This window comes from Periplaneta americana, chromosome 12 (genome assembly GCF_040183065.1).
Source record: "Periplaneta americana isolate PAMFEO1 chromosome 12, P.americana_PAMFEO1_priV1, whole genome shotgun sequence".
In the NCBI taxonomy this organism is placed as follows: domain Eukaryota; kingdom Metazoa; phylum Arthropoda; class Insecta; order Blattodea; family Blattidae; genus Periplaneta; species Periplaneta americana.
Window position 1 is genome coordinate 49282899 of NC_091128.1, and position 18372 is coordinate 49301270.

The 18372-nt window shown below is 33.8% G+C and overlaps 1 protein-coding gene across 1 annotated transcript in view; it reads left to right on the plus strand.

Moving 5' to 3' along the window:
• Nucleotides 1-18372, plus strand: part of LOC138710391 (uncharacterized) — a 243110-nt gene that overhangs the window by 136598 nt on the left and 88140 nt on the right. Inside the window, exon 3 of the mRNA XM_069841276.1 lies at nucleotides 12885-12989. Within this exon, the coding sequence (XP_069697377.1) occupies nucleotides 12885-12989 (105 nt within the window). The remainder of the gene's footprint in view (nucleotides 1-12884; nucleotides 12990-18372) is intronic.

Consider the following 18372-nt stretch of genomic DNA (forward strand, 5'->3'; position numbering starts at 1 on the left):
TTTCCACCTCTATATTCCAGTGATTGAAATCAAAACATAATATTTGCAACTTAACAATCGGTTAACGTTCTTACAAAAAGTAATTAAAACTTCGAAGGTGTGGGTAATACTCGTATAAAGTACAAGTTGTGAAAAAAATGAAGTGATAATGTGTTTTGCGGATAATATGATACAGCTAAAGAACTATAAAGATAATAATTTAAACGTTGTTATGAAACGTGTAACTTGTATTTCTTTCGAGATTCTAGCCCGTTTTTCTTTTTCTATGAAGAAAATTGAAGTGAAATGGAAATAATTTACTGTGAAAATATAAAAAGGAATGTTTAACTTACTGAAATATTGTATACTTTCCAAATGCATGGTGGGATTCACATCAATGACATACAGCGTATTCCGAATCTCACCGGACCGGTGGACATCAATGACGTCACGCTGCAGCGAAATAGGAACAAAACTGCTGGAAGGTTCAACGGCTATCATGGCGGCTGTAGTAAGTTGTTGTCTGTGCTACGCTAGCAAGATTTTGCGAAATTTCTGTACTGTCATCTCGTTCAAAGGAAAGAGAGCATACACAATTTATTTCTTGAACCAGTAGTAATAACTGGTCCGTTGACATGTTCGCTCAAAAGCCATTAACATATTGTTTTTATGTTGTGCTCATTACAAACAATACAGTAGAACACACCGCCATGACACAACAGTGCACGATGTCATTGGTCTGCTAATTCCAGGCCTATACAAGAACCAATCAGATTCACTGTGATGGCGGCTGATAATACTGCCACCAGCTCTGCAAGCTGATGGAACCGGTGCGACACCGGTGGAGCATCAATGAAGTCATCGTTGAAATTCGGAACACCGTAATGCCATCAGATTGCTCAGCTCTGAGATTCGGAATACGCTCATAGGCCCATTGTGCTACTTCAAATTTTGACCAACGTCAGAACGACAAGCAGGGAAGCAAATTTTGACCGGAACTCTCTATCACAGACATGTGCCATAAATCTATGACAAGGAATTTCCAGATTAACTTACTTCCAGGAGAAAGCCACGCCATGGATAAAGATATAATAGGATGCGAAACTGCGGTCACCACCATCTGGCGGCGGGGGGCTGAAATAAGATGATCAGCGCCCAACGTCGTAGGTAGTGAACATTAGAACTACGTGTTGGGTACATTACCCAGAGTTCTCTATTTATCCGTTCGAGATATTGCTCGAAGAGACAAGATGGCAGACAGAAACTGGCTAATAAGTGAACACAAAGTGATACTACGTGTGTATAAGTAGTGTATGTTAAACAGTGATGTTTATGGACGTTGTAAAAATAGTTTGTTGAATGTATTGTAAAGTAATAGTAATATAATAAATTGAACTATCTAAGTAGTTCTTGCAGACTTTTCCATTGCGCTGTACAATAAATATCCAAAGAATACAATCCCAATTATCTCACCTTTTTCTTTATTTTTTGTCTCTGTCTGGTTATAATTTAATTGGGTAGTGTAAAATAGATCGTCTCTTTTATCTTCCTGTTGGCTCCGGTAAGAATATTCGGTATAAGATGCTGTGAGGAATAAAAATATAAATGTATTTTAAATTGGGTTAGTTAAGAACATCGATGAGGGTGGGAGGGAATACTTTCTGCACAGTTTAACATTTTCTTCACCAGATGCGCTGTTAAATGCATGGAGTAATTAGTTACTCTTTTCACTACTTGGTGCGCTGCTATATGTAATAACGCCCCTCCTCCCAACAGGTAGCAGTAAGATCAATTTCTACAACAGCGCCTCTAGTATGTGTTACGGGAAACTCAGTAAGTTTCGCATCCTATTACATATTCATCCATGACCACGCTAAGGGTATTATTACCCTTGAAATTCATCGCTTTGAAACGCAAACATCAGCTCCTTTCGCATGACCACTAAACCACCGAGGACGACAGCGAATAACTCACAGTTTTCTTTTCTTCGTCTTCAAGCACCTTTCCCATTAGTCACCAACTGTTACAAAACCAGAGACATTTATATAGGATTATTACTTATTTCCACAGCTCTTCCTTATTTTGTTTTCCGTCCTATTGTTGTTAGTTTGAGAGCCCATGCGCAACGCATTCGCAGATGCACTGAACTCCACTGCATTTTGTGCCCGCCTTCGCATTTTCTACTTTGTTTCCTGCTTTGTGCATTCTCACGAGACATTGCTTGGCTGAGGCATCCACAGTCTCAGTCTCTTAGTACAGCAGGAATACACAGAATAAATATGGGAAATGCCTGTTATTATTCGGTTGAGAAGCTTTTACCATCCAGTCTGCTGTCAAAAAATCTGAAAGTTAGAATTTATAAAACAGTTATATTACCGGTTGTTCTTTATGGTTGCGAAACTTGGACTCTCACTTTGAATGGATTTGAGGGAGTTGGGATATGATGATAGAGACTGGATTAATCTTGCTCAGGATAGGGACGAATGGCGGGCTTATGTGAGGGCGGCAATGAACCTCCGGGTTCCTTGAAAGCCGGTAAGTAAGTAACTTTAAGCATGAAGCTTAAAGTACATTTGTTACGCCATTATCAACTACTTCATACATTTCTGATTTTAATATTTATACTAGTAGGTTCATTAAATCCAGACGTTTGAGATGGGCAGGGCATGTAGCACGTATGGGCGAGTCCAGAAATGCATATAGAGTGTTAGTTGGGAGACCGGAAGGAAAAAGACCTTTAGGGAGGCCGAGACGTAGATGGGAGGATAATATTAAAATGGATTTGAGGGAGGTGGGGTATGATGATAGAGACTGGATTAATCTTGCATAGGATAGGGACTGCTGGCGGGCTTATGTGAGGGCGGCAATGAACCTTCGGGTTCCTTAAAAGCCATTTGTAAGTAAGTAAGTAAGGTTATCGAAGTTTATACGAGTTTATCATAGCACGGTCTCATCGAGTAATCAGCAAATAAAAATAAAGAGATTCAAGGCAAGAGTAGTGAAATATGAATTACAAGACTGAGCAAACTGACACTCAATATTTGGGAGCACTAGAAACTATTTCTTGAGAATTTAGCATAAAAACAGCAATAATTCCTAATATTCTAAGAAAATAACATCATTATGTCTGAATTTAAAGTAGACTTTTAACTTGGCTATTTGAATATAGGTAATAGGATGGCCACACATATAGGACTTGCTGTCCTTGAGTGACAGAAAAAGTCAATCTAGCATAATGAACTCAAGAGTGGAAAAATCCACTTAGCTTTTATACAGACGCCAACATCTCAAACGTAAATAAGGAGAAAATAAGCCGGTGTAAATACCTTTCTTGTTTTGGTTTTCATTAACTCTATAATTTCATACGCATTTATTTATACAGGCTTTAATATGCATGGCAATATTGCGTGTGTATAATCTTTAAATATTTCAGTAGACCACTTTTAGTATTGTTGAGTTCCTATTTCTATTGTCGTGTCGTGCTTCTGTTCATGTAACTGATTTAGATTTTGTTTTAATGTTTATGAAATTGGTGATTAAGTTAGCAATGAATCATAGTTTGTAAATTTCAAACTCGGCATTTGCCCTTGTGACTGAGGGAAACCATGAAAATTTCCAGTCAGCTTGGCTGGCCAAGAGGTTTGAACCCGGGACCTGCCAATTGCGAGTCTCAGTGAAACATTATCGTCTGAACCACCTCACTTCGTAATTCTATCATTACGTCACATCTAAGACGCTATATTTTGGTATGACTTTATACATATACACGTGGATGTTGTCATTCAACATTTAAGATGGGAATTAATACGACTGGTAGTAAATTAGCATATATAAATAATGGACATTTTGTTATTGGAGACCTTTAAAGTGTGTGTCTTTTTGAATTTAATTAATTCACATGCAAAGAGGATTCTTAAAAAAAAGAGATAGGCCTAAACTGAGGTTGTAGCAATCTTATGTTATTGAAAGAATCAATTAAGATGCATGAAGATTTTGTGTCTACATGGTGCGCCGTTTTGAATGTCGTCTTCACTGCGTAAATATATTAATTAATATTAAATATCAATCTTGCATTCATTGCTTTAAAGTTGAAATTAACGTTTAACCGTGTAGTTGCATCTTAATGTTTTCATGATCATCAATTTACGGGGAAACAGTTGGCGACAACGACTAAACAAAAGAACGACCATGCGATAAATTGATAGCGATAAATCTAGCTGAAAAAATTATCGCAAAGTGTGACTGTGGTTGGAATTAAAAATTTCATTACACTTCATTGGTAGAAAATGGAATGACGTCATATAAACGAAATAGTCATATAAAATAAATAAATGCTTGGTTACTGAAGAAACATGAACAGCAGATGAAGGATAATTTCACTATTGTTCATTTTGCCGCATTCTGTAGGTATATTTAAGACGACTAAATGCAAAGTAATGGCAATATCAAAGTCAACTAGTTAACAAATTCTTCGTGATTCACAATCATGTCTCTCGAAAGAGTAGCAATTAAAATTGTCCATACAAATATCCTATTTTGTCGTCGAAAAATTACGCAGTTAGTTACTAATAAAAATATTTTACACGAAATTGTGCCATGTTATTCATCTTTATTCGTTTCCTTTCAGATTAGTTTGCTTTCATATCAACTTTTTAACAACTATCCCACAACTACTGTTAGGTGAATTACTTACACACTCGTAGTAAGTATTTGTGTAGCGCTTCCATCCTCTGCTAATTTCCTTTATATCTGTCACATCGTTTCGGTTGAGAAACATGAAAAAACTTCACTGTCTGCACTACAAAACAAATCAACTGTCTTCCGGGCAATATTCCGAAGTGCTCTGACGACTTGTCCAGCACTTTTATATTCTTTTATAATTATTTCTATGAATGGAACATTTATAAAAATGTAGAACTCATTTTAATTTATTGGTCATTGTTTCTTCTCTCAGAAGGTGGAACGAAGTACATTAAATACCCTCTCTGCCATTAATTTTAAATAAACAACCCACTATGATAGAATAAAATTTATTATACTCCAAGTACTGTGCACACGTGCTCGACACATTATTGTATACGAACTTAATTAGTTCAGAAGAAACTGTTACGTAAAGATCAACGAATTGCTCCAAATCACTTTCCCCATAACATAGTAGTTGAAAACACGTAATTCTCTGACAATCTTGATGCCAGTTTTTTTCAGAATCAAAATACTTTCCCTATACTTCTATTATAAGAACGCAAAAGGAACTTACAGGCATAGATGCTGGTAGCGTCAATTAAATTTAGTAGTATAGTTAAGTCTTCTAATATCTTTCTTCCAAGATTCATTCTGGGATTCAATTAATACCTCGGAAAATAAAAGTTCCCGAGAGTTCCAATATCCCATTACGCAATTTACCTTGCTTGTTATGCATCGTACGTTTAAGTGATAAATGTAGTTTAAGTTATAAGAACCGGTTTCTTTATTTAATTGAGTAACTTCCTCTGTTCTTCACATGACACCGGAAAGAATACATTTCCTAACGAACACAACACGTCAGTTATTTCCTTTATTTCGTATATCTGGTACCCATTCTTTACTCTAGCAGTCTAGAAGAATTTCCGAGGAAGGCGCTACGTTTCTCTTGTTTTCTTTAAGCTAATTGTGATAGTATTTAACTGAAAACGATACCGTTAAGCACACAAGTACAGCGTATTCCAAATCTCACCGGACCGGTGGACAACAATGACGTCACGCTGCAGCGAAATAAGAACAAAACTGCTGGAAGGATCGATGGCTATCATGGCGGCTGTACAAGTTGTTGTCTGTGCTACACTAGCAAGATTTTGCGAAATTTCCGTACTGACATCTCATTCAAAGAAAAGAGAGCATAAACAATTTATTTCTTGAACCAGTAACAATAACTGGTCCGTTGACATGTTCGTTCATAAGCCATTAACATATTGTTGTTACGTTGTGCTCATTATAAACAATACAGCAAAACACACCGCCATGACACAACAGTGCACGATGTCATTCGTCTGCTAATTCCCGCCCTATACAAGAACCAATCAGATTCACTGATGGCGGCTGATGGAGACTGCCACCACCTCTGCAAGCTGATGGGAACTGTGCGACACCGGTGGAGCATCAATGACGTCATCGTTGAATTTCGGAACACCGTGATGCTATCAGATTGCTCAGCGCTGAGATTCGGAATACACTCGTATTTGACGCTATCCATTTAACGGTATTTAAAATAATCTCTCTTGTATATAGGTCTAATATGTGAGCTAATGTGGTATACAAAATTATGAAAACATGATTGAATTTCTATTTCTGTTATACAGTACTTTGTAACGTATCCATACGTATTGTGAGTATTGCAACTTTGGATTTGTGAAATAAAAATATGAATAAACTTCTAACCGAATAACAGGAGAAAATGCTGTCAATATAGTGCTGAAATATGTGCAGAGTGTAAACGATATAAACTGCAAAAAATAATGGTAGAACACAAATAACTGAAGATTAAAGTCGAATTATGTTTTTTTCTGAAACTGTGAAGGTCCCCCCCCCCCAGAATGTGTTTTGTGAGTCTAACATTATTGGAAAAGAGGATAGACGATCATTATTTACTTTGCCTGATACGTATGCTGAAACTCTGTTGTGTATTGATATGTGTTGGACGCAAGGTCATTGGCAATGACATTCACGTTCAATCCAAATGTAAACAAATAATCAGACTATCATCGATCTTAAAAAAACATGGTATTTTACAAATTGAATATAAAATTATAAGAAATGACATTCACGTTCAATCCAAATGTAAACAAATAATCAGACTATCATCGATCTTAAAAAAACATGGTATTTTACAAATTGGATATAAAGTTATAAGAAATGACATTCACGTTCAATCCAAATGTAAACAAATAATCAGACTATCATCGATCTTAAAAAAACATGATATTTTACAAATTGGATATAAAGTTATAAGAAATGACATTCACGTTCAATCCAAATGTAAACAAATAATCAGACTATAATCGATCTTAAAAAAACATGGTATTTTACAAATTGGATATAAAGTTATAAGAAATGACATTCACGTTCAATCCAAATGTAAACAAATAATCAGACTATCATCGATCTTAAAAAAACATGGTATTTTACAAATTGGATATAAAGTTATAAGAAATGACATTCACGTTCAATCCAAATGTAAACAAATAATCAGACTATCATCGATCTTAAAAAAACATGGTATTTTACAAATTGGATATAAAGTTATAAGAAATGACATTCACGTTCAATCCAAATGTAAACAAATAATCAGACTACCATCGGTCTTAAAAAACATGGTATTTTACAAATTGAATATATATATATATAATTATAAGAAATGACATTCACGTTCAATCCAAATGTAAACAAATAATCAGACTACCATCGATCTTAATAAACATGGTATTTTACAAATTGAATATAAAATTATAAGAAATGACATTCACGTTCAATCCAAATGTAAACAAATAATCAGACTATCATCGATCTTAAAAAACATGGTATTTTACAAATTGAATATAAAATTATAAGAAATGACATTCACGTTCAATCCAAATGTAAACAAATAATCAGACTACCATCGATCTTAATAAACATGGTATTTTACAAATTGAATATAAAATTATAAGAAATGACATTCACGTTCAATCCAAATGTAAACAAATAATCAGACTACCATCGATCTTAAAAAAACATGATATTTTACAAATTGAATATAAAATTATAAGAAATGACATTCACGTTCAATCCAAATGTAAACAAATAATCAGACTACCATCGATCTTAAAAAAACATGGTATTTTACAAATTGAATATAAAATTATAAGAAATGACATTCACGTTCAATCCAAATGTAAACAAATAATCAGACTACCATCGATCTTAAAAAACATGGTATTTTACAAATTGAATATAAAATTATAAGAAATGACATTCACGTTCAATCCAAATGTAAACAAATAATCAGACTACCATCGATCTTAATAAACATGGTATTTTACAAATTGAATATAAAATTATAAGAAATGACATTCACGTTCAATCCAAATGTAAACAAATAATCAGACTACCATCGATCTTAAAAAACATGGTATTTTACAAATTGAATATAAAATTATAAGAAATGACATTCACGTTCAATCCAAATGTAAACAAATAATCAGACTACCATCGATCTTAAAAAACATGGTATTTTACAAATTGAATATAAAATTATAAGAAATGACATTCACGTTCAATCCAAATGTAAACAAATAATCAGACTACCATCGATCTTAAAAAACATGGTATTTTACAAATTGAATATAAAATTATAAGAAATAATGAAATTTCACTAGATATTTTTTCAGTTAGACCGATATGTGCTGCCTTTATAATTTTGGTACTTTACAGTGTTTATTACTGCATAACGGTATTATAAATGTTAGTATATAAATGTTTTATGAGGTAAAATCGATAGTAAAACAATTTCAAGGCGTGGCTGTAAATGTGATATAGATGAGGAATGGAAAATCTATATCCCACGAATTTTTGTTTTGGCTTTTCTGTTTCTATCTTTCCCTTTGTTTGCTGTCAATTAAAGATTATTATTAAGGCCTATTGACCATAATCGTCCTTAACATTATTATACTCGTCGGAATGTGCAGCTGCATCCATCGCACCATCATCTTTAGCAAGGATTGCATACTATCTACCATTCATTTTAATATGGCTCTTATTATGTTTTCTTATGTTATTTTCAGGTTCAAGAATTGAATGGCTTGTTCATTTTTCTTTGCATTCTTTTATCTTCATTTGTATTCTAAACCCTATCACACTATACTTCGTAACTTCACCACACAGCACTCAAGAACTTTAAACTACATTCCACACCATTCCACTGGTAGTCTATTGTTAGCCAGATGGTAACTAATTATGGCTCCCGCGATATCGGCTTCCTTCCACTCACGTCCTAACAATTCCGCCAATTTTCCATTACATTCGTAAGCATTCAGATTTAACCATTACTTCGCACTGCCAAAATAAATTTCTTGTATAATGTTGGCAACCGTGACAGTATTAATTCCATATATAATTTCTTTCACATAGCAAGCACCTCAACTGATGGCAGTGGCCATCTTACCGATTTGGCGAACATTACCGGACTCGATACAACTTCACTATTACATTTATGAAATTTGTTATCGAACACTAACAATTTCTTGACCAAGAACAATAGCTTATAATAAAATATACTATTTTTAATTTAAATCTATTTTTTTTAGAAATACCAACAATATTCAACGTAAGGAGTTGTAATAATTTTATTAATGAGCTATTAAATGTTAGAATAAAAAAACAAGGCTTGTGAATTCTAAGTTTATTTTAAGTAAAGAATTTGAATCCCAGTCTTACAAGATATCAATTTTTGAACATCTTTTACCTTTTCTTCTGCTGAGCGAACCGATTAATAATTTCGGACAACTTCATTATCTCAAAAACACTGCCGGCCCTAAAATTTGCCGCTCTAGGCTATAGTCTGCTTAGCCTTTTTGCAAAGCCTTCTCTGACTGTAGCAACTAATAATAATTAGTTTTATGAGCTGTGCTTTGGCGGTGATAGCAGTAATTGCACGAGTAATATTGGAAAACATATTTTGAGTGATATTCTCGCATTATCCTGGAATAGAGTTAAGACAAGTTACAGAACATGAGTGAAGAAACGCGAGAGTCGACTCATCCTTCTCCCACGCAGCGAAAGATCCTTGTATGGTTGAACCAACAACCGTATTCTATATTTCAATGCCATCTGTAGCTAACTTCGAGAAACTAACTGTAACAAAACAAGTCAACTTTCACTCTTTCAGAAGTAAGAGTTATTGGGCTTTTAAATGTCTCATGAATACAAACATTGATTAATAATTCGCCGCTAGCCTATATAGGAGTTTCAGAGAAGTGGGAATTTTGGCCTCAATAATATATTGTGACATAAAACCACGTGACGTGAGTACCAGTAAATATTATCTCCTTTTATCATCTCTTTTCCTTACGGAGACGTGAGTAAGAAATGTCGATCACTATGATAGGGTACATTATCGCTCATTATGCCTACTTCTAGAAGCCATTTCCAGTTTTAACTATTAAGAAAAATCAATATTAAATATAAAATACGTTTCACGCATACGGAAGAATAAATCGGAACTTCAATTCGAAGAAATGCTGATATGTCATACACTGTTCTGAAACTTGCGTTAGATTCAGTGCCTACCAATTAGCAGATAGTACCAACTTTCACTTTGCGGTAAAACATAAAAAATTACAGTACACAGTATCCTATTTCCTTACCTCTAAGCTGCTCTTACTCCCTCAGTTTACTATGAGTTTCCCTTTCACGTATCACGCTATTGTTGGTCACTCTCGAGAAGACTTGCGGAAGCAATGTGACCTTCACTACTGTGGGTGTTGAAACATGATTTAGTTAAGCACTCCAGTAGCTAGGTTATTACACTTATTACTCATGCCGAAAACATTAGTTACAATATTCGTATGGATATTAAAAAATAAGGTCCCTGAGGCAAATAACGCCATGTATATCTTTAATGCCACCCTATAAATTCTTGTTAACGACACCTGGTTTCGGTAGTGCACTACTTTAGCCTGCATTCCCTTGCCATGTAGTGATGAAATGAATTACTAGCTGTCCGCTGACATTTACGAGTGACATGATATTCCACCATTTTTCTGTTGTGTGTTATATCAAGATAAGAGGCAATATTTTATTTTGTGTCTTGAGCAAATAATAACTATACTAATCTATATATTTTCGTGATCCTTTAACATTCTTCTATGCAGAGAAAATATTTATTATCTATAAAATTTGAAAATGTTAGAGAAAAAAGTGTGTAATGTTATCAAGTATGCCACGTGGCGTTAAAGGTCTACATAAAATTTTAAGTTATGTTAGTACGGTACTCATTTGTTTAACGACAGTCCTCAGTTTTTTAATTTTACTTTCATTGCTTGTATATTCATATTGTATGAGATACAGGGACATCATTTTATTTTTACTTCAATTTTATTGTACCTGAGTTTTTTAATGTACTTCATTCCCACCCTCTCTACTAGTAAACTTCCAACCGTTCTCCACACAGAACCAAAGTCGCCTTAAGGTCATAGTAAACACAAAGAGTACTGCGTGAGTATAGTATGTTCCAGAAATATGTTCGCGTTTTCCAGTGACGAAAGAGCTTTCAATATTGAATCATATTTTTGCACAGGTACTGTCGTCCGTTTGCCTACGTCGCATCCTGGTTTCCCCCACCCGCTTCTGCTGGCGCTCTGTAAAGGCTAGTGGCTGGGCTGTCTTAGCTCTTTTCTGAAAACATTAATTTCTGTTAGGCATTGAACGTCTACGTAATATTATACAACTGTTTAAAATAACTTAAATAAAAGGGCCTCGTTAATTGATTGTCACGTAATTTCCCTCCTTTCTACGATCCTGCGACAAAACTCTTGGATGGACAGTAGATACCATGTCTGAGTAATTTTATCTTTTCGGATCGGGCAGAAGTGAAGAATGAATTTACAGTACCGTCAGGTACTCTTTTATAGAGTAGGTACAGAATTATTTCAACATGAGTTACTAGTACGAAGGACGAAACTGGTAATTGGAATTAGGTACAATAGTCTATAGCGCGATAATATGCAAAAAAAAGAACTGGAGCCTGTATCGAAATGAACGGCCACCATTTTCAAATTTGTGTTTAAATATCCATATTATGATTATTTTTCAATTTAACCTCATTCTCTAAATTGTACGCTAATGTGCAGTAGAAAGTATAATATACACTGCATAATGAATACGTCCGAATGGATAGTTCATTTCGTGAGTAAAAATACTTATTGTTAAAACTGTACTGTATTTTGATTAAAGAAAAACCTAATGAAAATTATCAAACTCAGAATCGCGACATTTCCTACTTTACGTAAATGGATGAATTACTTTTTTTCCCTCCTGTACCTAGTAAAGTGATTTGTTTGCATTTTACGCCAGTATCATCGAACTCCAGTCGAAGGGGGTAGCAAACGGTGTTTCCGTTTAATCTAAAGGTACAGCCAAGTTAATATTATAAATGTTAGTAAAAATAAAATGATGTCCCTGTATTTACATGATAAGTGTGGAAACATAAGGAAAAACACTAACCTTTCAACTTACAAATGTCCAGAATATGTACAGTGATGATATTGGTTCAGTAGCTTATCAAACTCTTAATATTTTGTTTTACTTGTGGAAAACATTCATATTTAACGAAGGTTAATGCTTTTGTGTTTATAACATTCTAATGTGTCCGGTTGTCTCTTTTTTGAAAGTAAGGAATTACCGGAAAACGTATTTTCCTAATTTATCTGGTGTTTCAGCTTCAGATCAAGAATATTTCATGAGTGATTTCGTGCCTTTTATTAACAGAAACTCAAATGTAGTTGCTTAGTTCAATTTGTGTTGCTTAGGAAAAATAATTCATTAATAATTATAAGTGTATAGGTTACTATAAAATAGGTGGCGTTAATTGGACAAGCTGTTCCTAACAACACCAGTATTCAAAGTTATCCTATTTGAGTTGTAATTCTTCTCTAGCATATAATATCACCATTTTCATTGCGCTATTTTCTAAAGATAAGATTAAAGTTTCTTTGTCATAATTTTTGTCTTTGTACGTAACGTATTTCCAGAGCAACAGTGACTTAAGTGGTAAGGTGGCGTTATTTGGTACGTGTACCTTACTAACAAATATGCTATAATGTACGTACAGTCGTGATAGTTTGAGAGACTGTAATGTGTTCAACTATTACACAAGATTTTGTCTTATTTTTCAGGAAACGTTAATAACGTTAGACCTAGGAGATCCTAAACATGAACTCAGTGCAAGAGACAAAAGAACAATTGGTTTTCTCAGACAGTTATTCCCTGGACTATCGCAAGTGAGTACATAACAATAATAATATGTATAGTAAAATGTTTTCACCAAAATGTAAAAAAAAATAAAATAACTTTTAGTATTAATTTAGTTGTAACTTCATATATGTATCAGTGTTATAATATTAATGAGGAGAGATCTTTTTAAGTTCATAAGTTTTAGTTAGTACACATTAATATATTGTAAGTAGAATATTCTTAAATATAAGTTCTATGGTATTATCACAGTCTAATATATACAGTCACGAAGCTCAATATGTAGTAAATATGCATCCATAGATAGTTGCTAACCGCTAGGATCGCTACTATCGCCCCATTACAGACAATGCGAAATAGTATCTGCTCAGTCTATTGTTCCTAGCACCCTCAAAACTCAAGCTTCGTGACTGTTTATACTAGACTCTGGTATTACTGCTTACGGAATGAGAAATAGTTCGTTATTGGTTCTTTTCATTTATCTTTTAATATTATTTGAATTTACTCGTACTTAATTTGTGTAGGAACAATGAAATGAAATCATTATCTAATATTCCGAATCCATAGATACATAGATGTAATTTATTTCTATAATTGATATATTAGCCTATCTTCACTGTTAGCTAACATAAATATTAATTATGAATAGTACATTTCAGGGTAAGTTGCCTACAGTACTTCTCATAGTAAAGAAATATATTTCCAAAAATAAACAAAATGTTAAAGTTCTTTGCCTAGATTGCAAATTAAGCAGAAAAAATGGACAACAGCTCAACATTCCTATTCACTAAGAAAGCTTAGCCCGCAGGATATTTCTAAGAATTGCAAAATAGAACGAAATCAGATTAACAGCTTTCCATTCAGAATTGATCATCATTATCTTATATAGCATAAAGAAACTTTGGAATGACTTAGATGAAATTATCTACCGGTATGACGGATACTACAAACCTACAGTGTATCTGAAATCGAAAAGTGGATAGATCCTTGGTTGAGGTTTCTGTTAAGTTTTCTCAGCCAGTGTACTAGGTAAATAGATAGTGATTCCTTCGAATATGGTTCAAATTAACCATATTTCACTAATCACAAGAAGCGAATAATTATACGAATAGTATTACGAAAAAATCTGGGACTAAATTCTAAGAATTAATAAACAAGATTTACATAGGTTATGCTACAGTAAACATTTGGAAGTGAAAATATATATGATACGCTCAAATTTTTTAACCCATAAATTGGCAATGTATCCTTTAGGATACAACAGGTTAATACGCTATATGCAATAATTTTAATAGAACAATAGAAAAAATGGTAGGAAAATTAAAATTTCACAGTACTATAATATTGCACAACATATATATTGCGATAGTAGTTTTCTTTACAGTCCGACACGGTTAAATAAACTAATGTGAGAAATAAAGTTTTGCCAATTTAAGGGTTAAACATTCAGCACACAATTCCTAGGACCACTAGGATCCAGAATACAAACCAGAGGTTAAATTAAAAATGCAATATGATTGCGGAGAGAATACGGAACAAAGATAAATTTAAAAATAAAGTACAATTTGATTTCGAAGAAACATGAGATGAAAGTATATTGAAGAGTAATGACATGGATAAATATATAATAGGATGCGAAACTGCGGTCAGCACCATCTAGATTTGGTGATCTGAAATAAGGTGATCAGCGCCCGACGTAGGTGGTGAACATTAGAACTACGTGTTGGGTACATTACCGAGAGTTCTCTATTTATCCGTTCGAGATATTGTATGGGAGAGTCGAGGAGAGAAGATGGCGGTCTGAAACTTACTAATTAAGTGAACATAAAATGATACGTGTGTGTATAAGCAGTGTATGTTAAACAGTGATGTTTATGGACGTTGTAAAAATAGTGTTGAATGTATTGTAAAGTAATAGTAATATAATAAATCGAACTATCTACGTAGTTCTTGCAGACTTTTCCATTGTGCTGTACAATAAATGCCCAAAGAATAAAATCCCAATTATCTAACCTTTTGCTTTATTTTTTGTCTCTGTCTGGTTATATTTTAATCGGGTAGTGTAAAACACATCGTCTCTTTTATCTTCCTGTTGGCTCCAGTAAGAATTTTCAGTAGAATATGCTGTGAGGAATAAAACTTTAAATGTTTTATTTTAAATTGGGTTAGTTTTTGAATATCGATGAGGGCGGGAGGGAATACTTTCTGCACAGTTTAACATTTTCGTCACCAGGTGCGCTGCTAAATGCATGGAGTAATTACTCTTTTCGCTACTTGGTGCGCTGCTATTTGTAATAACGCCTCTACCACATATAGATGGCAGCAAGATCAATTTCTACAACAGCGCCTCTAGTATGTGTTACGGGAAACTCATTAAGTTTCGCATCCTATTATATATTCATCCATGGTAATGAAATGAAGTAAATAAATATATTACGTAGTACTCGTATTATACAAGTGATTGTGTAAAATGGATAATGGATCTCTCAATACCATTAGACAAATTTTGTTAGTGTCGTCATTAGAAAATTTAAGAGAAAGGAGAATGGTTTTGGTTAAATTAGCGCCAAAAAGAAGTCCTTTCACTTCCCATGCATCTACTTTTCTTAGAATAAACAAAAATTTATATCTGCAATTATTTATTATTCATGTTAAGAGTCAGAATGAAAATTATTCACTGCAGAATTAATTACATTTTTGTTTCGTGCAAATATGTCATTTGTTTCTACTTATTTAGTGGTTTCAGACACCCGCACTGACACAGTGAAAACTATACAGGTTGCTAGGCTATACTTGAAGAATATAAATAATGCAATGTTATTCATGAAATACATATCAATACCCTGAATACGCTTACAGCGATAGTGTTAGTCTATTTTATTAATATTTCAGTGAAATACAGAGGGTGCCAAAAAAATGTATACACTCTTTCAATGATTACAACGTTAAGAATTATTACGATACAGAAAAGTTTCAAAATTAAAAATAATGTGAACCAATGTAGAAACCAGTCATTTATTGAAAATGTTCAAATTGTTGGCCATTGTGGTCCAGGCACAGCTGATAACGCTGACCAATGGAATCCAAAACGTTCCTAATCATTTCGATTGGTATTTGGGCACATTCTCTTTCAGTGACTGCTCTCAACTCATCGATTGTAGCTGGTTTTGTGCTATAAATATTGTGCTTGACATGTCCCCACAGAAAACAATCCATCTGAGTCAAATCCGGTAAGCGAGGGGAGTACTCGGTACTACCTCTTCGTCCTATCCATCTGTTCTGCAGGTGGCCGTTAAGATGGGCCCTCATGTCGCATGGTAGTGGGGAGGTGCTCCATCCTGCTGGAAGTACCATTCTTCATTCTAAACATCTCTTCGATGTATGGCATGGCGGATTCCTTTAGCAAGTTGAGGTAAATTGCACCAGTCACGGACCATCAAAAAGGAAATGTCCAATTAAACCAAATGCTGACAACCACACCACACTGTAACTCCTGGTAAGTTCACATAGTGTTCCACTGTCACATGAGGATTGTTAGATGCCCAGTAGGTGCAATTGTGACGATTAATTGAGCCATTTAACTTAAACGTGGCCTCATCACTCGAAACGATCTTGTATGGAAATTGATTGTCCTACGCACATTTTGCTTGGTACCACTCACAAAATTCAATTCTTCGGTCATGTTCATCTTCATTGAGAGCGTGGACTAATCAAACTTCTCCATTGAGCACGCTTCAAAACGCGATGGACACTCGGTTTTGAAAGCCCTGTCGCACGAGCCGCTTGCCGAACAGATTTTCTAGGAGATTGCTGAAACCTTTCGATGACTTCTCTTTCTCTTGTGGCGCTGGTGGATGTTGGTGGTCTTCCGGAATTGTTCTTATGGATATTCTGAACAGTTCCTTCATCTTCAGACTTATCTCGCAAACGAGCAATTGTGAGTCGCTTTGGTGAATCTCGTTGAAACTCCCTACTAAACCGTGTTTGCACTTCACTTATGTTCTCAGTCTTCCAGTAGCACTTTAGAATGAATTTTATTTCCTCAAAGTTTAGTCTGACTTCAGCCATTATTTTAAGCAGTCACACTTGAAAAAATTTTAAAAAGTGAGTTAGTTATGACCTATTACAGAGTGTATACATTTTTGGCACCCTGTGTATAATTATTAAACAAATTAATATGTTATTTAAAAATAACTCACAAAATCCTAATGATGACAATAGCCTACAATTACGAAGTAAGAAATATATAATATAGTAAATAGTTACTTCGCCGTAATCTTAAAATAATAAAATTACTATAATTAATTTAATGACTAGTATGTTAATATCAACGAATAGAAATACTACCAAATAATTTTGTTCATAATTTATTATATAAAAGTATAATATATTGCACTGTAGTGTAAACATAGTAAAATTATATTTGCACTTGGTAGGTAGTCTTATATGACATAGAGAAGTACAGTATTTAATTTAATTTAATTTAATTTCCATAATTTTTAAAGAGAAATCTCTTCCACTTTCTTCCAATACAGTTATGACAATAGTTCATTCACTCAATTGCTTGTTCATCATTTTATAATGGATAATGTGCTCGTTATAAAAAATTAAACATATCTGATGGTACGAATATTATAAGTTATAATATAAAAAACTCCTCGGGTCATTATGAAATCTGTGGCCGAGTTTTTATACTCTACTTCTGTTTTATTGACACTATTGACGGAAGGAATGTAATAAGTAGCAAATTTCATAAATTTTCTAACAGCTATAATAATTCAACAGAAGACTTCTCCACAACATATCAACCTCATAAATAAAATATATCTCTAGGGACGAGTTATTATACATCCTTATAATCGTTGTCGATGCCTTTCACTTGACGAGGTAGCCCTACTATAAAAAGATAAGATATTTTTACAAGTTATCATTCTTTTAGCATATATGTGACTGTGAAGGTACTTAATTTAGCGAGTTAACAGAGATCGAATGTAAAGTGCATAGAGTATAATGGAATAATATAATTATGTAGAGTAGACAGAAATATAATTTATAACATGAACAAATAAATTGTTTCGGAATGCACAAAATATATTAAAAATCATGTGTCATTTTCTTGATATTAATTTCTTAAGTAAAAATCCACAGTGTGACGGTCTAAAAATGATGATACTTTTTTTTAAATGTCCCATAATACGTAATGAGGAACCAAGGTTATAAAATTTAAAGGAAAACAACAAATTACAGCCAAAATAGTAACAGAAAACAAAGTCATCGAACAAAAAATCCATTTTAAATTCCTAGAATGTGCCATCTCATGTCATTAACACAATAATATAATGAATAAGGTAGCAAAATGTGAAGGAATGTAAATGGAACAATAAAACGATCATTAAATAATGCAACAGAAGA